The sequence below is a fragment of the Aedes albopictus genome, chromosome 3 (assembly GCF_035046485.1).
Source record: "Aedes albopictus strain Foshan chromosome 3, AalbF5, whole genome shotgun sequence".
NCBI classification, from domain to species: Eukaryota; Metazoa; Arthropoda; class Insecta; order Diptera; family Culicidae; genus Aedes; species Aedes albopictus.
Window position 1 is genome coordinate 29,190,905 of NC_085138.1, and position 17,179 is coordinate 29,208,083.

The following is a 17,179-nucleotide window of genomic DNA, read 5'->3' on the forward strand; positions in this document are numbered from 1 at the left end:
TTATTCGCTTGGTAACTTAGGCCAAAAATTACGATTTTATTATTGATGTTATATGTTAGGGTAAAAGCACTAGACTTCGCCACTGCTCTAGTCTTCGCCCCCTCCATACAAATACCATTTTTTATGTATGAAGTGGCGAAGATTAGAGCAGAATTTTAGGGGGGCGAAGTCTAGTGTTTTTACCCTATATAACATCAATAATAAAATCGTAATTTTTGGCCTAAGTTACCAAGCGAATAACATTTTTCACAAGCGTCGGATCACTTTGCGGGCTCCGGCAAAGTTTTTCGGCATATTCTAGGCTATACTTTAACGTCATTAGTCACATGGTACAGTAATGTCCCGATTTTATCACCCCTCTGGTGAATTTTGAGGTGATAAAACAGAGGCAGTGATAAAATCGGGAAATATTTTTGTTTTCTATTTTTCAATTTTATTATTAATTTAGAGCAGTTTCAATAGTCAATAGTCTCCTGGGATTTCTACCAGGAATACCTAGATGTTTAATTTTAATATTTCTCCTCAGGAATTTTCATGAATGCTTTCAAGAACTTATCTCTGAAATCCTTCCGGTATTAATCCAGGCTTTTCACCAGGGATTTTTCAGGGAGCCTAGGTAGATTTCTCTCGTAACTTTTCCATTATTCTTTCCAAAATGTATGTTAGTATTCATCCAGGGCTTCATTTCGGATTTTTTTTTTAATATTACTGTTCATATTCCTTCCAAGAATTCATCAAGGATTCCACCAGGGATCCCCTCTGGAATTCCTCCATGGATTCAATCTGGCATTCCCTCCATTGCTCCCAATCTTTCTCTACGGATTTCTGCCCAGGATTTTTCTTGAAAATCGTTCAGAAACTTCTTCATAAATTCCTGCCAGAATTTTCCCGGGATTCTATCCAGGATTCATCTTGAGGTTTTTTTTAAGATTCCTTCATGTAGTTTTCCAGGGTTTCTTTTTTATTTCATTAATTGATTCCTCCTGGGATGTTTCTCAGGTGTTAGCTAGAATTATGTCTAAGCATTCCTTCTGCCTCAGCATTCCTGCAGGTTTTTCTCCTTGCATTTCTTCGTGGAATATCTCCAGTATTTCTTTGAAGATTCTTTTTTTCTTAGGATTTTTCCATAGATTACATTCGGGATTCTTCAAGGGATTCTTTGAAGGATTCCTTTATGAGTACCTCCTGAGATTTCTTGGAAGATATTTCCGGGAATTCGACAGGAATGCTTTTCAAGATTCGATCCATTCTTTTGTTCCTCTAGAGATTTTCCTTGATTTTCTCCCCTGAATCCTTCGGATCTCGGGTTCTAAATTTCTCCAAAGATCCATCCTAGATTATCATCTTGTACCGACTTTTCGAATCCTCTAAGCAGAATACCCTCTTCGAATGAGTGTAATCAGTTTCGTACCTTTTAATTCCGCACTATGTTGCTTATCCTTTGACAGATACGCGTATTTCGACTACCACTTGTAATCTTCCTCAGTGTCAGTTATCCACGTATCTGTCAAAGGATGAGCAACATAGGGCGGAATTAAAAGGTACGAAACTGATGACACTAGATTATCAGTTTTTTTTTCAGTGTTCCTGCAAAGGTTACTTCTGGGGTTCTGTCAGAAATTTTCCTGACGCTGCTATATTCCAGATTCATTCAAAGAGTTCTACAGAATCATTAAGGTATGTTTCCTTCATGATTTTTTGTGGATTTGTCCAGGGATTCCTCCCGGTATTCCTTCAGAGGTATCTCCGGATTTTTCTGGAAATCTCCAGGTGCCTTTCTTTTAAATAAATCTTTATCTAAAGGTTCCTTCAAGAAGTTCTATGTTTACAGGGATTCCTTGGAAAATAGCAGTGAGAGGGGAATCATATAATAATGAGATAAACTGTTACGTTTTCTAGGCACCCTGCTAGTACATCATAATACCACCTCCCAGCTTTGTCTACTTCCTTATTTGTATAATCAAAGTCTGTTTCATTTGTCAAAAGTTATTTACATGGCCTAGAATGTAAAAGTGGTATGTAATTCGTGCTAAAATATGCTTCCATTGATCCATCAGATCTTTGTGGCCCACATTGAACAGATTTTTTGGAACCAGATTCTTTGCTGCGGCGAAAACAATGAGTCCTAGGCGGTTCTCGTTAATCAGCTGGTGGGCACTGTACTTTACCGTTGACCTGTATTCTTCCTCTTGGACTACCTCAGTATTCAGAGATCATCATCAGTGCTTCAGAAGTGTAGACTGGGCACTTTTATTATGCTGCGGAAAAAGAATCGGTCCTTGATTTTCAACCTGCATATCCTTTGTCGATCGGCCACCATCCGATCGAATTCGCACCATGGATCTTGTCCTTCTGCAGCGCTACGATGTCGAACTCGCGGTCCCTGACTAGATCGGTGGGTATGTGGGTTGAGTTGACGATCTGCATGAAGTTGTGCGATCTGCAGTTCCTCGCCTTGAGTTTCCAATCGCAAGTATTTTTTCGCCTCTGAGGTCGTTGTCATTCTTGTATAATTTTCTTTTCGCTGCTTGTTGATGAACGGCTTAAAGTTCTTCACTGACACTCCGACGTCTATTAGCCACCCCTAACATGTAGAACAGACGTTTAGCAAAAACTAAGCTTCCACCTACTCTCCGTCTCCCGTCAAAGGTTACTCGTAGTCCGGCCGGTTCAACGAGGGGCCATGGATAAGAGAATATATTTTTATCCTTCATGTACGCGTTTCCTTGCGTTGATAATAGTACTGATAATCACTTTGGTACTGCCCTCTCTCGTTCGTACCGTTTCTGGGCCTATAACTGGACACACAATGTTCGAAGTACCTAATAATCATATGATACGCGCACTTATTTCAGGCCAAACATATCTAAAGGTCCTATCTGCAGAAGAGAGGCTCTCTTTGGTTTCCCTCTCTTTCGTTAATATCTAAGCTGTTTATTTGTATTATGATTGTCTCCTTGCATTGAACGATGGTCCAAACAATCGTAGTTGAAAAGTGTACCATTGCAATAATTGAAAGAGAAAGTGAACAAAGAGAGCCTCTCAAATGCAGATAGGACCTATTGAAATGTTTCGCCTGATTTAATATAAAAATAGCGTTTTACACTCAAAATATCTAACGCATCATTATAAATATTGTAATTATTTGTGATAAACATTACACACAACACTACAGAACCATTTATCAAATGCCGGATTGACATCTTGAGAAAACCCTCAATAGCTAGACTTGAGTTTGTTCGTAATTCGTTTTGACTAGTGTCAAAAGCCAGTTTACCGAGTGTTTGCTTCCATGCATGCCCGATTCATTTGTAGAAGGGCTGATTGTTTTCGTTGTAGTTGGTTACATACATTTTTTGACAGAATTAGCTTTGTTGCTTTGTCTTGTTGATTGGCAAATTTTCCATCGGTATTACACCCCTCGTTCAGTGACGATTGAAGTATGAATTTTACTAGAAAATTCTAATTCTCCACCCATTTAGGATCGACTAGTTGAAGTATTAGAGACCAAATAAGGTTGTTTTACGAAACAATGCCCAAAATGATTGCGTAGATACCGAGATATTGCTTTTCCTAACGAAATCAATGCAAGCCGACCTGACCTAACCGATGTTTTTCTCTTATGTTTTCTTTCCTTTGTTTCCGTGTGATTCACCGCGTGTGCATTTGTAAATGTGTACTAACATAACCTAAAACAATCGAAATCCAAAAAATGTACAAAAACTAACGCAGCTACGGCTGCTACGACGCACTAGACGATGACGGCGACGTGTGCGATCTCGGTCTCATCTCCGGTCGACGACCGTTGCCAAGTCACGGCAATACATCGTCACTGGCAGCGATGACCTCGTCGGCGGCCGGCAATGCTAGTACTTCAATTGGCCGGACCACCACCTCCAGCACCACCACCACCAGTACCGTGTCCGTTTGCTCCTCCGTAGTGACTCGTCAGCACACGAACAAGGCTGACAGTAGGGCTGCTTCCGCTTCTACCACTACTACTACTAACGCTGCTACTACCAATACCACTACCGCTACTAATTCTGCTAACAGTTCGGCAACAGCGGCAGCGCAGGGCAGAAAAGCGATTGAAAATGAAATGGGTGCATTTTATAGTGCATTTTGTGTGTAAGTAACTAACAAACCAAATCCAAGTTCCGTCTGTCAGTAAAACCGAAGAGTACAAACCTGTTTATATAACATGTACAACTTAGTATCCTCCTCCAACACTACAACCTTATGTACTCATAATAGCTTTCCTCGTTTGAACGAACCACTACCTAGAACGTAAACCCACATTTGTACGAAACCACACGAAACGAAAATTCGATAGAATTGGATTAGATGTTACTTGTACAAATTCAAACTTCAATCAGATCCACCCACCACCACACTCGCTCGAACCAGAGAAACATCGGAGATTATGAATATCGCATTTATGTTGGGAAGTTTCCCACCCTCGAATTCGACTCTGTATTCGAATTTTTCTGAATGCTCTCTCACTCTTGATCGTTCTCTCTGTTTCTCTCGTGTTTTCTCTCTCGCTCTCTTGTTGTTTGTTGTAAATATTTGTTCCGATGTTTGTGTTGTATGTGTCAAACCAGCTAATGTGTCTTGTTTGAGATCTAATTGTGGTAGTGTGTGTGCCAGCGGAATGATTCAAGTGGTTCATGTTTGTGTATGTGCATTCGTGACGAACTCTAGTTGTTGTCTTCTATTGTTTTGTGGAAAAAGAAATGTGAACGTTATTCGTCAACGGGGATATAACAAAGAGGTCGAAGGCAGAACAACGCTGTTTTTGCTTCTTCGGTTAACTTTCAGAGAGATTCGTATTCCAACATAAAAGTTCTCGCGTTTAGTATCATACGGGCGTATTTGTAATGACCGGTTTTCTCATTGGATTATTCTGAGAAATACAATCAGTGTTTCTCGGTGCGTTTCGGTGAAGGACAACTAGGGCTACCATCTAGCCAAGCATAAATGACAGTTCGCTTAGGTATGATAGATCCTCCTTTGCATCAGTAGTGGTAAATAGTTCGGAGCTCAAATGGGATTTCATCAGCCACTTGTCATCCAAATACTACCCCACAGTAAAAAAGCGAGCCAACATCTCTGACCCCCATTGTGCGTTGAACCCCATTTTGACAGCAAAATTTGTAAACAGTAAACTTTTCTGGACCAACACTTGAAAAGCGCGTAATATTTTCCACAACAAAAAAGAAAATTTTCGAAAATACTATAAGAATTATGAAAAAATCTAATTCTCTTAGATGAAATATGTTACAATAAATAAAAACGTGTTCAAATTAGGCCGGAATTGGGGATGTAAAGAACTTTTTTGTTAAAGAAAAAATATCACTCGTAAACTACGCCTAAATCAAATGTTTGACCTGAAACAGATGATGACTTCAAAAACATGGCCGCATCGCAGCCGGTTGGATTTCATACTTATTTTTCAAGTATGGGTGGAAAAAATGGCGATCTAGCATACCTTAGAAGCAGTCATCTATACTTGGATCATCTAGAACAAGAAAATCAACCGAAAATGACTTGCCAAGTTATTATTTAAAGAGAAAATCGATCAAGATAAATAATATCAGTTACGCCCGTAATACGCGAGGTGATGATAATTTTCCGCAAATCCATACCAATATTTTAACCAGAGTCTCAGCTTCTTCCAGAATTTCAATTATCTAAAACAGTGGTCACCAAACTGCGGCCCGCGGGCCGCATGCGGCCCTCGACCAGGTTTTGTGCGGCCCGCGAACTGATTTTGAAATGTATTAGAAAGTGGCCCACTCATACATTCCATAATGAAAATCAGAAATTTCACTGTATTTTAAAACTTTCATGAGAATAAATATTTTGCCAATAACATGGAGAGTTTTTCTAAAGAAGTAAGAATTTTCAAAAGTTTCACGGGCTGTAGGCTACTTTTCGAATTTTTGTTTCGAAAATATACAAAACCATATTCGAAACTGTTGTTAGAAACGGTGTATTTCGCTCAAATAATGAGTTTAGGCTAAATTCCATAGGTTCTCTGCCATAGATTTTGGGTGGCAGAACTCGGCATTGATAATTTGATTGATTTAACAAGAATGAAAATAAAATACTTTTGTTTTTATCGGCGAAAAAATCCTTATATTCGATATTCTTTATATTTGATATACTTTACATTCAGCACTTGTACCAAGAGACTATCAAGAAACAGAATATTTGCTTTACAATTTCTTTTAAAAGGAAGCGGGCCCAAACTTTCGGAATTTCGCTAAAAACTTCAGGGATTGGGCAAGATACTCTTCATTCCCCTAGCAATACTTTTGGGAATTCCTCTTAAATGTTTATTCAAATCGGCTACAAAAACTTGCACACTTGCAAAAAATCATGTCTGTTAGTTTTTCTTCATTAGCGTCCTATAAAGAAAAACTTATGAAAAATCATCATGGATTTCCAAAAAGTATCTCCAGGCAGTTTTTCGGAATTTCTTCCGAAAACCCTGAAATTCCTACAAATCATTCTGAAATTTCTCAATATCCACGAAAAGTCCCAAAAAATGTCATAGTTCTAAGGTTTTTTTAAATAAAGGGTTGGAAATACTTTTCAGTAAATCCCTAAGCTACAGTAAGAAACTCCATTTGCTCAATATTATTAATACCAAGAAATACAAAACTTAAATATTGCGGTGCTGATAATCCTGTTTTCAATTTCCTATGATTTTAATGATTTTTCTTACAGTGAAATAAAATCTCCTGATTACTTTTTTGCTCTTGTTCAATATTTTCAAAAAATCAAACAAATTAATTGTGTGTTGAATCTTGAAAATTGTTGAAAATAAATTCTTGAATGACTTGCGGCCCGCAGTCTCTTTTCAAAATTCAATTTTGGCCCGCAAAGACAATTAGGCTGAGGATCACTGATCTAAAACATACGAAAGTATCTCTGTTTTCCAGATTAACTTGTAAACTATGACAACCGTACTATAATACTGAAATGAGCCATGAGTCGGCTGTCGTTCTTTGGAATTTGAACAGGGTTTTTTTTTTTTTACTTCATCGTTTATTTAAGGCTCGTACGCCATCAGGCAAAACGGAGCCGAATTCATTTTTGAACTATTTTACAAAACAAGGTTCTTGTTATGATCGGGACTTTTCATTACCGGCAAGCAATTAATTCTCGAATCCTACCGGCTATTTCTCCAGGGATTTCCCTGGTTAACCCTATTAGAATCAAACTTCTTCGGGTATACCTTGAGCATTATCTCCAACAGTTTCACAAAGATTTCTTCCAAATATTGCAAAAATACTTCCGAAAATTCCTTTGGTTCAACCATTCCACTGGATATTTCTAGGGATATTTTTTGAGAATTGAGCTTTGGAGTTTCTCCATGAAATCTTCTTGCATTTTTCAATTTCGGGAATTTCTCTTAGAATTTCTTTTTCCCTTGTATTCCAGAATTTCTTTCTTTTTTGTAGTAGGCAGTTTCATTCCAGTCGAAATTTCTTTTGGAATTGCTTTTGAAATGTCTCCTAGAAATCTGTTTGAAGTTAAGGTCTTCCAGGAATTTATCTAAAAAAATCCATTAGAATACCGCTTGGAATTTCTTCTACAGCTTTTCTTGGGTTTGCTATTTCGCATAGATTTGTTTCTGGAATTCGTGGTAGGCGTTCCTTTTCGAACTTCTTCTTGAATTCACGATTTCAATAGATTTCCTGCAGTTCCTCTCGGAATTCCTTTTCAAGGAAATCCTCTTGGAATTCTTCTGAGTTTTCTCTCGGGAATTCTTTTGGAACTCTTGATATTACTTCTAGAAATTCCTTCTTCTTACTTCTAAAATTCCTCCTGAAATATCTCTTGAAATATCTCTTAGAAATTCTTTGGAATTTATTTCAAATTTATCTTGGATTTTCTCTAGAAATACCTGTTGAAAGTTTCTTCTGCAACTTTTTTTTGTAGTTTTCCTGCAATTTCTCCTAGAACTCGTGCTGGAAGTCCTCCCCAAAATTATCCTGGAGTTCCTTTTGGAATCTATCGCGGATGTGGAAATCTTCCTAGTATTCTTCCTGGAATTCCTCTGAAGTTCCTCTTGGAGTTTTTCCTGGTATTCTTTGGAAGTTGCTCTTGGCATTCCTCACGTAATTTTCCCTGAAATCTCTTATTATTCTCTTGAAATTGATCTTATTATGTCTCTGAAAAAATCGTTGTTTTTCGTGAAATATATCTTGGGATATGACATGGAATTGCTTCAGCAGCTGCTTTTGGAATTTTCATGTAATTCTTTCTGAAGTCCTCCTGGAGTTCCTTTTGAAATCCGTCCTGGACTTCCTTCTGAAATTCTGCCTGCAATTCTTTTATTAATTTCTCTTCGATTTATTGCTGGAAACCCTCTCAAAATTTCTCCCACAAATCTATTTAGAATTTCTTCTGGAAATCTTCTTGGAACTCCTGAAAATCCTTTTGAAATTCCTCCTCCAAACATCGGGGAATGCCTTCTAAATTCCTTCCTGGAGTACCTCCTGAAGTTCCTCTGGGAATTTATATGGCAAGGTCTCCTAGAAAATCGTCTTGAAATTCTTCCTGGAATTAATTTATAAATTTTGTTTTGAATATCTCTTAAAATTTCTCATGAAATTGCTCTTGGAATTCATCCTGCTATTCATCTTCAAATTTCTCCTGGAAATTGCCTAGAAAATTTTCTTGGAAATCATCTTGGCATTCCTTTTGAATATTCTCTTAGAATCTGCCCTGAAATTATCCATGAAATTCATCCTCCGGAAATTACTATTCCAATGTTTCCCAGCAAATCGTTTTGATTTTTTCCTGGAATCCCTCTTGAATTATTTCTGGGAATACCGCTTGAAATCTATCCAGCAGTTTTACTTGGAGTTTCTATCTCTTTGAATTGCTCCTGGCTTTCCTCCTGGAGTACCTTCTCGAATTTTTCTTATGAAATCCTCTTGGCATCGGTCCTGGATTTCCTTCTGCAGTAGCCACTGGGATTCACACAGAAATCCCTCTTTGAATTTCTTTTTGAATTTCTCCTGAAAATCCTTTAGGAATTCTTTGAGGATATTATTTGAGATTCTTCCTGAACTTTCTCATAGAATTCTTCAAGAGTTACTACTGGAATTCCTCCTGCAGTTCTACCTGGATTTGAATCTACAATTTTTTCAAAACTTCCATTAGCATTTCTACGGAAATGATATTTTCCGAAAATTTCTTCGGTCATATCTCTGGAAATTAATCCAGCCATTCTTTCAGCTTTTACGGAAATTCCACATAATTTTTCCAAAATATCTTTTGGCAATATCCCAAGTATTTGTTCGAGAACATCTTAGGAATTACGCCGACAGTTTCCCTTTGAATATCGCTGGTATCTCCTGCAGGAACTTCTGTGGGCATTTCAGTAGAATTTTCTTCGGGAATTCCTCAAACATATTTATTCGGACATTGTTCAAGGATTACCCTCGACAATTTCTCTGAAAGTAACAAAAAAACGTTCTCTTGAAGTTTTCCTGGAACTCTTCCGAGTTTTTTCTACTTCCTCGTGGAATTCTTTCTGGGATTCCTCTATGGAACCTTCGCATTCTACTTTGAATCCCGCTTGAGATCCGTCCTGGAATTTTTCTTGGAATAATCTTGGGATACTTCATGTTGTTGTCCCCTGAAATTTCTCCTAAAATTTCTCTTGAAATTCCTTCTGGAATTCCCCATGGAACTTAAACTGTAAGTTCTCTAAAAATTTCTCCTGCAACTTTTCATGGAATTTCTTTTGGGATTGGCCTTGGATTTTTTTTTCTGGAACTTCTGATAGAATTTCTCCTGCAGATCCATTTGGAATCATTATTTGCATTCGTCCTGGAAACCTATTTTAGGATTCGTTCTAAGAATCCTCTAAGAATTCCATTTGGAAATAATCTTGGAATTTCTCTGAATTTCCTCCTGCAATATACTCAGGTTTCTACTGGAATTCCTTTTGCAATTCAACAAAATTTTTATTAGCAATTCCACGGAGATGCCTCTCTAAATCAATGCAGACATACCTTCATAAATTTGTTTGGAAATTCCTCCAGAAATTTTTGCAAAATATCCTTTGGTAAACCCTTAAGTATCCAGCAATTCACCGGCAATTTCTTCAGGAATTTGCCAATATCTCCAGGGACTATGTCTGTGCACTCCTGTATGGTTCTCTCCGGGAATTTCTCAACAATATTCTTCCAGGATTTCCTCTGGAAATTCCTCTCAGAACTTATTTTGGAGCTACTCCTAAAAATACCCCTAAAAAGCGTGTTACTTCTGAAGTTTCTCCATGAATTATTCCTGGAGTTTCTTCCGAATTTCCACAATGAGTTTGTCTAGGAATTCAACCGGGAATGCATCCAGGAAATGCACGAGAAATTGTTCCAATATTTGCTTTCACAATTCCTAAACATTTTTTCTAGAAATTCATCTTTTGCAGAAATTTCGCCGGTGATTTCTCGGAAATTTATTCTGCAATTCTTTTTGAAACTGTTTCGAAAAATCCCCTTGAAAATCCCCCTACAAAAACCCTAGATTTTGTCATTAATTTCACTGACAATGTGTTAAGAAACTTCCCTTCGGATTAGTGATTTCCGCAAGAATTTGTTCCAGAAATTTCTGCTAGGGGCCTTCAACATTTCTTTGCGATTTCTTTTGACGATTCCTACAGAAATTCCTTTGGTAATTCTTCCTGGTTCTCCTTAGGGAATTCATCCAGGAATTTTTTTCGGTAATTATTTCCAAAATAATCCTACGAATTTCTGTAGCAATTTCGTTAGATTTTTGTATCTTTGAGATGTCTTTTTAATATCAAGAACTTCACTGGCAATTCTTGCAGGAGTTCTCTAAACAACTTCTCCGGAGATATCTCCAAAATTTCTTTCTGAAATTCCTATCGGAATTACTCCAGATAATCCTTTGAAGGCTTCGGTATTTCCTTAAGTATATGCCTCCAGGAATTCCATCGGCCATTCCTCCATGCATTTACTGACAATTTGATCAGAATCTCCTCCCGGAATACCGCTAGGATTTTCTCAAAAAGGTCCACGTTCCACAAGGATTTCTTTCATAAATTTTTCAAACATTTCCTGCAGGAATCTTTTTTAGAGGTTCTCTTGTAAGTTTTCCTAACATTTTTCTATTATAACTTTCTACAATTCATACAGTAATTCCTTTGATAATTCCTTCTGATGAATAAATGTGGCAATTCCTTCGACAGTTCTTCTTGAAATTATTCCAGAATTCAGCAATCTGTACAAAATTACTTTTTGGCATATTTTCAAAGATTACAAAAACAGAATTTTACTGGAAATTTTTCAAAGTCCTCTGGAGAATACACACGATTACTCACATACATAGGAATACTCTCGAGACTTCTCCAGAAATTTCTTTAGCTATTTCTCTTGATATTCATCCAGAAGTTTATTCGGTGATTCCCGCTGGAATTCCTTTAGAAATTTCTTTTAAAGAAGTTTCTTCGGCTACACCTTCCGGAAGTTTTTTCAGAATTCTGTTAGGATTTTTTCCGCTAAGATTAAAATGTTTTGTGCCTCCTTGTGTTAGACCTCCAAAGGGTTTTGCGTCTTTTTTTAATTGAAAAATAAATAAATCCTGCGACACATTCGGCATTTTTTTTTCAGAAAAAAAACATTGGCTATTCTTTCAAAAAATTTTCTTGGAATTTCTTCTGCAGTTGAATCAAGAAATTCTCCAAGCATTTGGCCAGCTATTTGCCTTGAAATGTATCCTTAGAATTTCCTTGCCCAACTTCTGCATACACCGAGAAAATCATTTGTCAATTGCTCTAAGAATTTCTTCGAAAAATCTTTCAGAAACTTCTCCGCGATCATTCGCCCTGGGAATTCCTTTAAAAATTATTATAATTCATTATGTTGATACGTCCTTTTTTCCTAGAAAAAAAAGTCTTCTAAAATTTCTCTAGAAGTTATTTTGAGAAATATAATAAAACATCCCAGTAACTGTTCCATATTTTTTTCGACTATTTCCATAAAGATTTTGAATCCCCAAGGGACTTTCTCTGAGAGTTTAGCGGATTTTTTCGGAAAATCGGTGGGGGGAATCGATCCGGGATTTTTTTCGCATGTTGTTTTCAAAATTAATCAACAAATTGCCTCAGCTTTTTTTTTCAGATATTCCTTTAGCAATGTGTCCACGAACTCACTGGCAATTGCTGCAGGACTTCTCTCATGAATTCTTCTGGTAAATTACTCCAGAATTTCCTTATGGATTTTTTTTTCTGAAACATGTTTGCAATATCGAAATTTACAAGTTTCCTAAGGAATTCCTACATGAATATTCTAAAAATCTAATAATAAATGGCCCGCGTTGGGTGCCAGAAAACGGACAAACAATGATGGAACCCTATAAATGCTCTATTTTGTTTTTCATTGCGAAAAATAAATAGAACATTTCAAATGCACATTAAAATATAACTACACGAATTCACATTTACAACACAAAACATAAAAGTGGCCAGTTATCCTCAAAAGAATAACAATTTACGAACACAGTATGACGAGGTTTCATTTATTGGTTTTGGTCCATCAGTCAATCCTGGAACAGTGTTTTGTTTGGCTGATTCTATTTTTGTTAACAGTATTTATTCTGTTTACATAGCTTATTTGTGTCTAGGAAAACTAATCCTAATTGGGCATCCCGTTTCAGGGTTCGATACTTGAGCTTAACAACTTGAAGTCCGTGGCAGGGGAAGGTTTACATCTCTAGTACTTGACCGCTGCCCGAAATAGCCTGAAAGTCGGCAATCAAAGTGGGATTGCATTTCATGGGCCTCTATTTTTCCAGAACCCTATAAATGTGCATTAAAAGTATGGGAATATATATAAGTTAAAATGAAACATACAACACAAAGAACGAACGAATAATAATCTTATAACACATTAAACATTTATTCTGTCTTATAATTGTAACAAATATTTATACCCGTAACACAATCCAACGTTTGAGCAAGAATTTTTCGTGAATCGTTCACCGATTCACGAAAAATTCAGCTCCCATATGCTTCATATCCTCCATAACAATAGTGTTAAGGTCATATACTTAACTTTAGGGATTTCCTTACTTGGGTACGAGGACATTTCTCGAGAAATTTCTAGAAATTCCTCGAGAAATTCTTGTGACAATTCCCAGAGAAATTTCTGCAAGAATTACTCCTGGAAAACCCCATCGAATTGCTTCTTGAATTTCTCTTAGAATTTCTCCCGGGAATTTCTTTGCAGTTCTTCCTGAAATTAATCTTAGTTTTCCTTCTAGAAATTTTCTTGGAATTCAGCTTGGAATTGCACTTGGAGTTGCACCTGGAATTTGTCCTGAAGTTTCTCTCGGAATTTCTTCTGAAGTTTCTTTGAAACTCGTCCTGGAACTTCTCCTAGAATTTCTTTTGAATTTTTCAACTCTAGGAATACCTTCTAATAATTCTATAAGAATTAATCAACGAAGTTCACCTGCAGTTGCTCACGGAATTCTTCTTGCAATACCGCATAGAGTTCTTCTGGAATTCCATCTGGAATACTTCTTAAGGTTCATCCTAACGTTCCTCCTGGAATTTTACTTGGAATCTATTCTGAAATTCAAGCTCCGTCTATAGTACATGCAAGAATTACTCCTGAAATTCTTCCGAGAGAGTTCCTCCCGAAGTTCTTCCAAAATTCGCTTTTACAGTTCCTTCCAGAGGAACTGCTCTTGAAATTTCTTTGCAGATTCTTGTTGGAATTTTTCTAGGAATTGCACCTGGAATTACAGTAGAATATGCTCATACAATGCCCACAGAAATTCTTTTAGCAATGCTTTTTTTGTAAATCCAAGAACATCTTTGACTATTCGACTTAAAAATAACACAGCGTAACAAAAAATAACCTTTTGTCTGTCTCAAGAGCAAACTTATGTGTCTCCGAAGGATTTTGGGCCGCTGAATCCGAATCCGGGCTCAGATTTGCTCTAACACGTCACAATTTTGAGCTATACCTCAATTTATAGAGCAAAATATGCGATTTTGGGCTTTTTTGACTGCAAGCCATTAAGCAAGAAAATATTTTTTTAAGCAATCAAAAGGTTAATTGGTCAATTAACATCTAAATTAACGACTCATGCAAAATATTGCGTTTTACCAAATCGAATTTGATAGTTTTAAGCGATTTATGTTAGGTACGATATTTCCCATACAAGTCACCCTCCAGAAGTTGCATGCAAGTTTCCATACTAACATAAAATGCTTAAATCTATCAAATTTGATCAGGTAAAACGAAATATTTTGCATGAGTCGTTAATTTAGATGTTAATTGACCAATTAACCTTTTGATTACTTAAAAAAAATATTGCCTTGCTTAATGGCTTGCAGTCAAAAAAGCCCAAAATCGCATATTTTGCCCCATAAATTGAGGTATAGCTCAAAATTGTGACGTGTTAGAGCAAATCTGAGCCCGGATTCGGATTCAGCGGCCCAAAATCCTTCGGAGACACATAAGTTTGTTCTTGAGACAAAAAAATGTTGCGCTGTGTAATCAATACATTCAGTTAATTCCTCTGAAATTTCTTCAGCGATTCTAATATTACCATCAGCAATTGATCCCAAAATTCCATTTGAAATTTCGCCAGGATCCCCTCGAAAGGTTCCTGGCCATTTTTCTTGAAATTCTTAAAGCAAAAATAATTCGGCCATTATTATTTTTTTTTAATAATGCTTTCAGTAATTTTTAGGAATTTATTTATTCCCATTTTGGTCTATTTTTAAATATCTGTGTAATTCTTCAGATGATCCTCAAAGAAATTCCGAAAGTGTCAGAGATTTCCTCACACAGTTTAGCAGTGATTTTTCAGAGAATTCATTACGGATGTCCTCACGGTTTTTTTTTTGTAAATTACTGGTGGAGTTTTGCCATGAGTTCCTTCTGCAATTCCTCTTAAGTTTTTAAGGCAAAATTGGCAGATCCATTATTCGAAAATTGCTTCCGGAATTCAGAAGTTTTTTCAGGAAGATCTCCAGGATTTTCTCTAAAAATTCCACTAGGAAATGTTCTGGGAATTCGGCTTTTTTTCCTTATTGTCTCCAGAACACCTCCAGGCGATTCAAGGTATTTCATGGACAATTCTTCCGGTTATTTCTCTGAAAATTTAAAAAGACTTCTTCTGGGATGTTCTCAGAAGCGTTTTCTCAAGAATCGCTCTTGGAGTTTCTTCAGGAATTGCTTTAGAAACTCCTTCTGGAGTTTTTCTATGAGTTGCATCTGAAATACCTCTAGGATTTGCTTCTACAACTCCTATATAGATTCTTTTAGCAATGCGTTCTGGAATTCTGGGAAATTTCTTTAGAAATTTCTTTACGCACTTTTCTTTCTGAAAATTTTCTAGGAATCTCACTAGTGAAGTCTCCAGGATTCCCATGGACCAGGAGTTGCTTCAGAAATTTCTGCAAGTTTTTCTTTGGTAGATTTTTCCGAAAATGTTTTCGATGATCTCAATAGAACACTAGAAGTTTGTGGAAAACTTTTCCAGGAATTTCTTCGGCTATTTTTCTTAAAATTTATCTAGAAATAAGTTCGGAAATTTCTGCTATCAGCAAAATTTCTTCGGCAAATCCACAAATTCCGAAAATTCCAGGGATTTTCCAGAACCTTTTTTTCCTGGAATTTCGTCAATCTTCTTGTTGGAATCTCTTTCAAGAATTCTTCTGGAACTCTACCTACTGTTTGTCTCCAGAAATTCTTTCGACAACTCCTTCAACTCATCGATAAATTCATTCGGCAACTCCTCCAGGAACTCATTCAGCAGATATCTCCAGTAATTTCCCCGTCAACTACTCCAGCAGTTCCACCGGAAATTTCATCAGGAATTCCTGTGCACATCTTTTAAGAACTTTCCCAGATTTGACTCGGAAATTATTCCAGGAATCCCTTGTATGAGAAAAGATTAGAAAGAACTGCCGGAGTTCTGGAACCATTATTTCAAGGACTGCTGTGCGAATTTTTGGAAATATTATCAGCAGAAATAATGTCAGAAAGTTTGTGTTGAATTTTCTATGGATGTTTTTCTAGATGTTCTACTTAGATCTTCTAAGTTTTTCAGGACCATTCAAGGTTCATTGAAAGATCATTCACTCACTTATAAAAGATCTAGTGAAAACAATTAGAGATACATATGTCGATAAAGAGAAAAAAAACTCTTCAAAAAAGTGTAACCAATCCATCAGTACAGTGACCCCACATGTATTTTTTCAAACAAGTAATCAATTTTGGTAATTTGGTAAACAGCGAGACCTTGTTTTTTTCTGTGGAGGGCAAAAAAGATTCGCTTAGAAAAGTCTACTATGTCTACTTTTTTTCGTTGAATTAAAAATACCCATAACGAGAAATTTGACAGGAAACAGGTCAAATAAAGTACGAAATAAAAAACAACTTTAAACTCTCAAATTCAACCATTCATTATTATACATTTTGCAATGCATTTTTGTTCTATGCTCTTTATGTTGAACAACACAAAAGTCGTCCCACTGTATGTAAAACCAATTTGCACACTGGAACTCATATACTCATCATCCGCACTCATCATGCTTTGAGTCAATTAGCTCGACTCCGTCACTCATCGTCATCATTAGCTGTTGCCATAGAAACCTACGCTTTAGAAAACTGTTGGAATGACCTATAAAAAGTTCTCAAAGTTTGAATAACTCTACATATTGAGCATCTCTCCCCCTCTCTCTCTCATTATTGCTCGTCAAACTCGATGGCCGAAATTCACTAACACTCGTATTTTTTTCTCTCCATCGCCGATCCCCTCTCGCTCTTTTTCTCTTTACCCCTCAACGAACCTCCCTTGCCTGTCCAACAAATCACCAACTACCACCATTACCAACGCAACCGCCAACGCCGCTGCAACTACCACACTACCACAACCACCGCCACCATCGGCCTGTTCCCATTGTTCTCTTCCGCAGGTCGTACGACGAGGACGAAGACTACGAGTCCAACATCGACATCCTGGAGACCCAGCTGGACGACTGCATGCTAAACGAGTGGTGAGACGAGGGGAACGGCGGACCACGTGGCCGCCGAACCAGAAGAAGCCGTCCCGGTGACCTGAACAATGGCGACGATGGTGACGACAACAACAACGACGACGACGAAGATGA

The 17,179-nt window shown here is 37.1% G+C and overlaps 1 protein-coding gene across 1 annotated transcript in view; it reads left to right on the plus strand.

Moving 5' to 3' along the window:
• The window catches only part of LOC134283966 (uncharacterized), a 38,927-nt gene that overhangs the window by 11,575 nt on the left and 10,173 nt on the right, over positions 1-17,179 (plus strand). The window contains exons 2-3 of the mRNA XM_062857215.1: positions 3,733-4,128; positions 16,985-17,065. Coding sequence (XP_062713199.1) covers positions 3,733-4,128; positions 16,985-17,065 — 477 coding nt within the window. The remainder of the gene's footprint in view (positions 1-3,732; positions 4,129-16,984; positions 17,066-17,179) is intronic.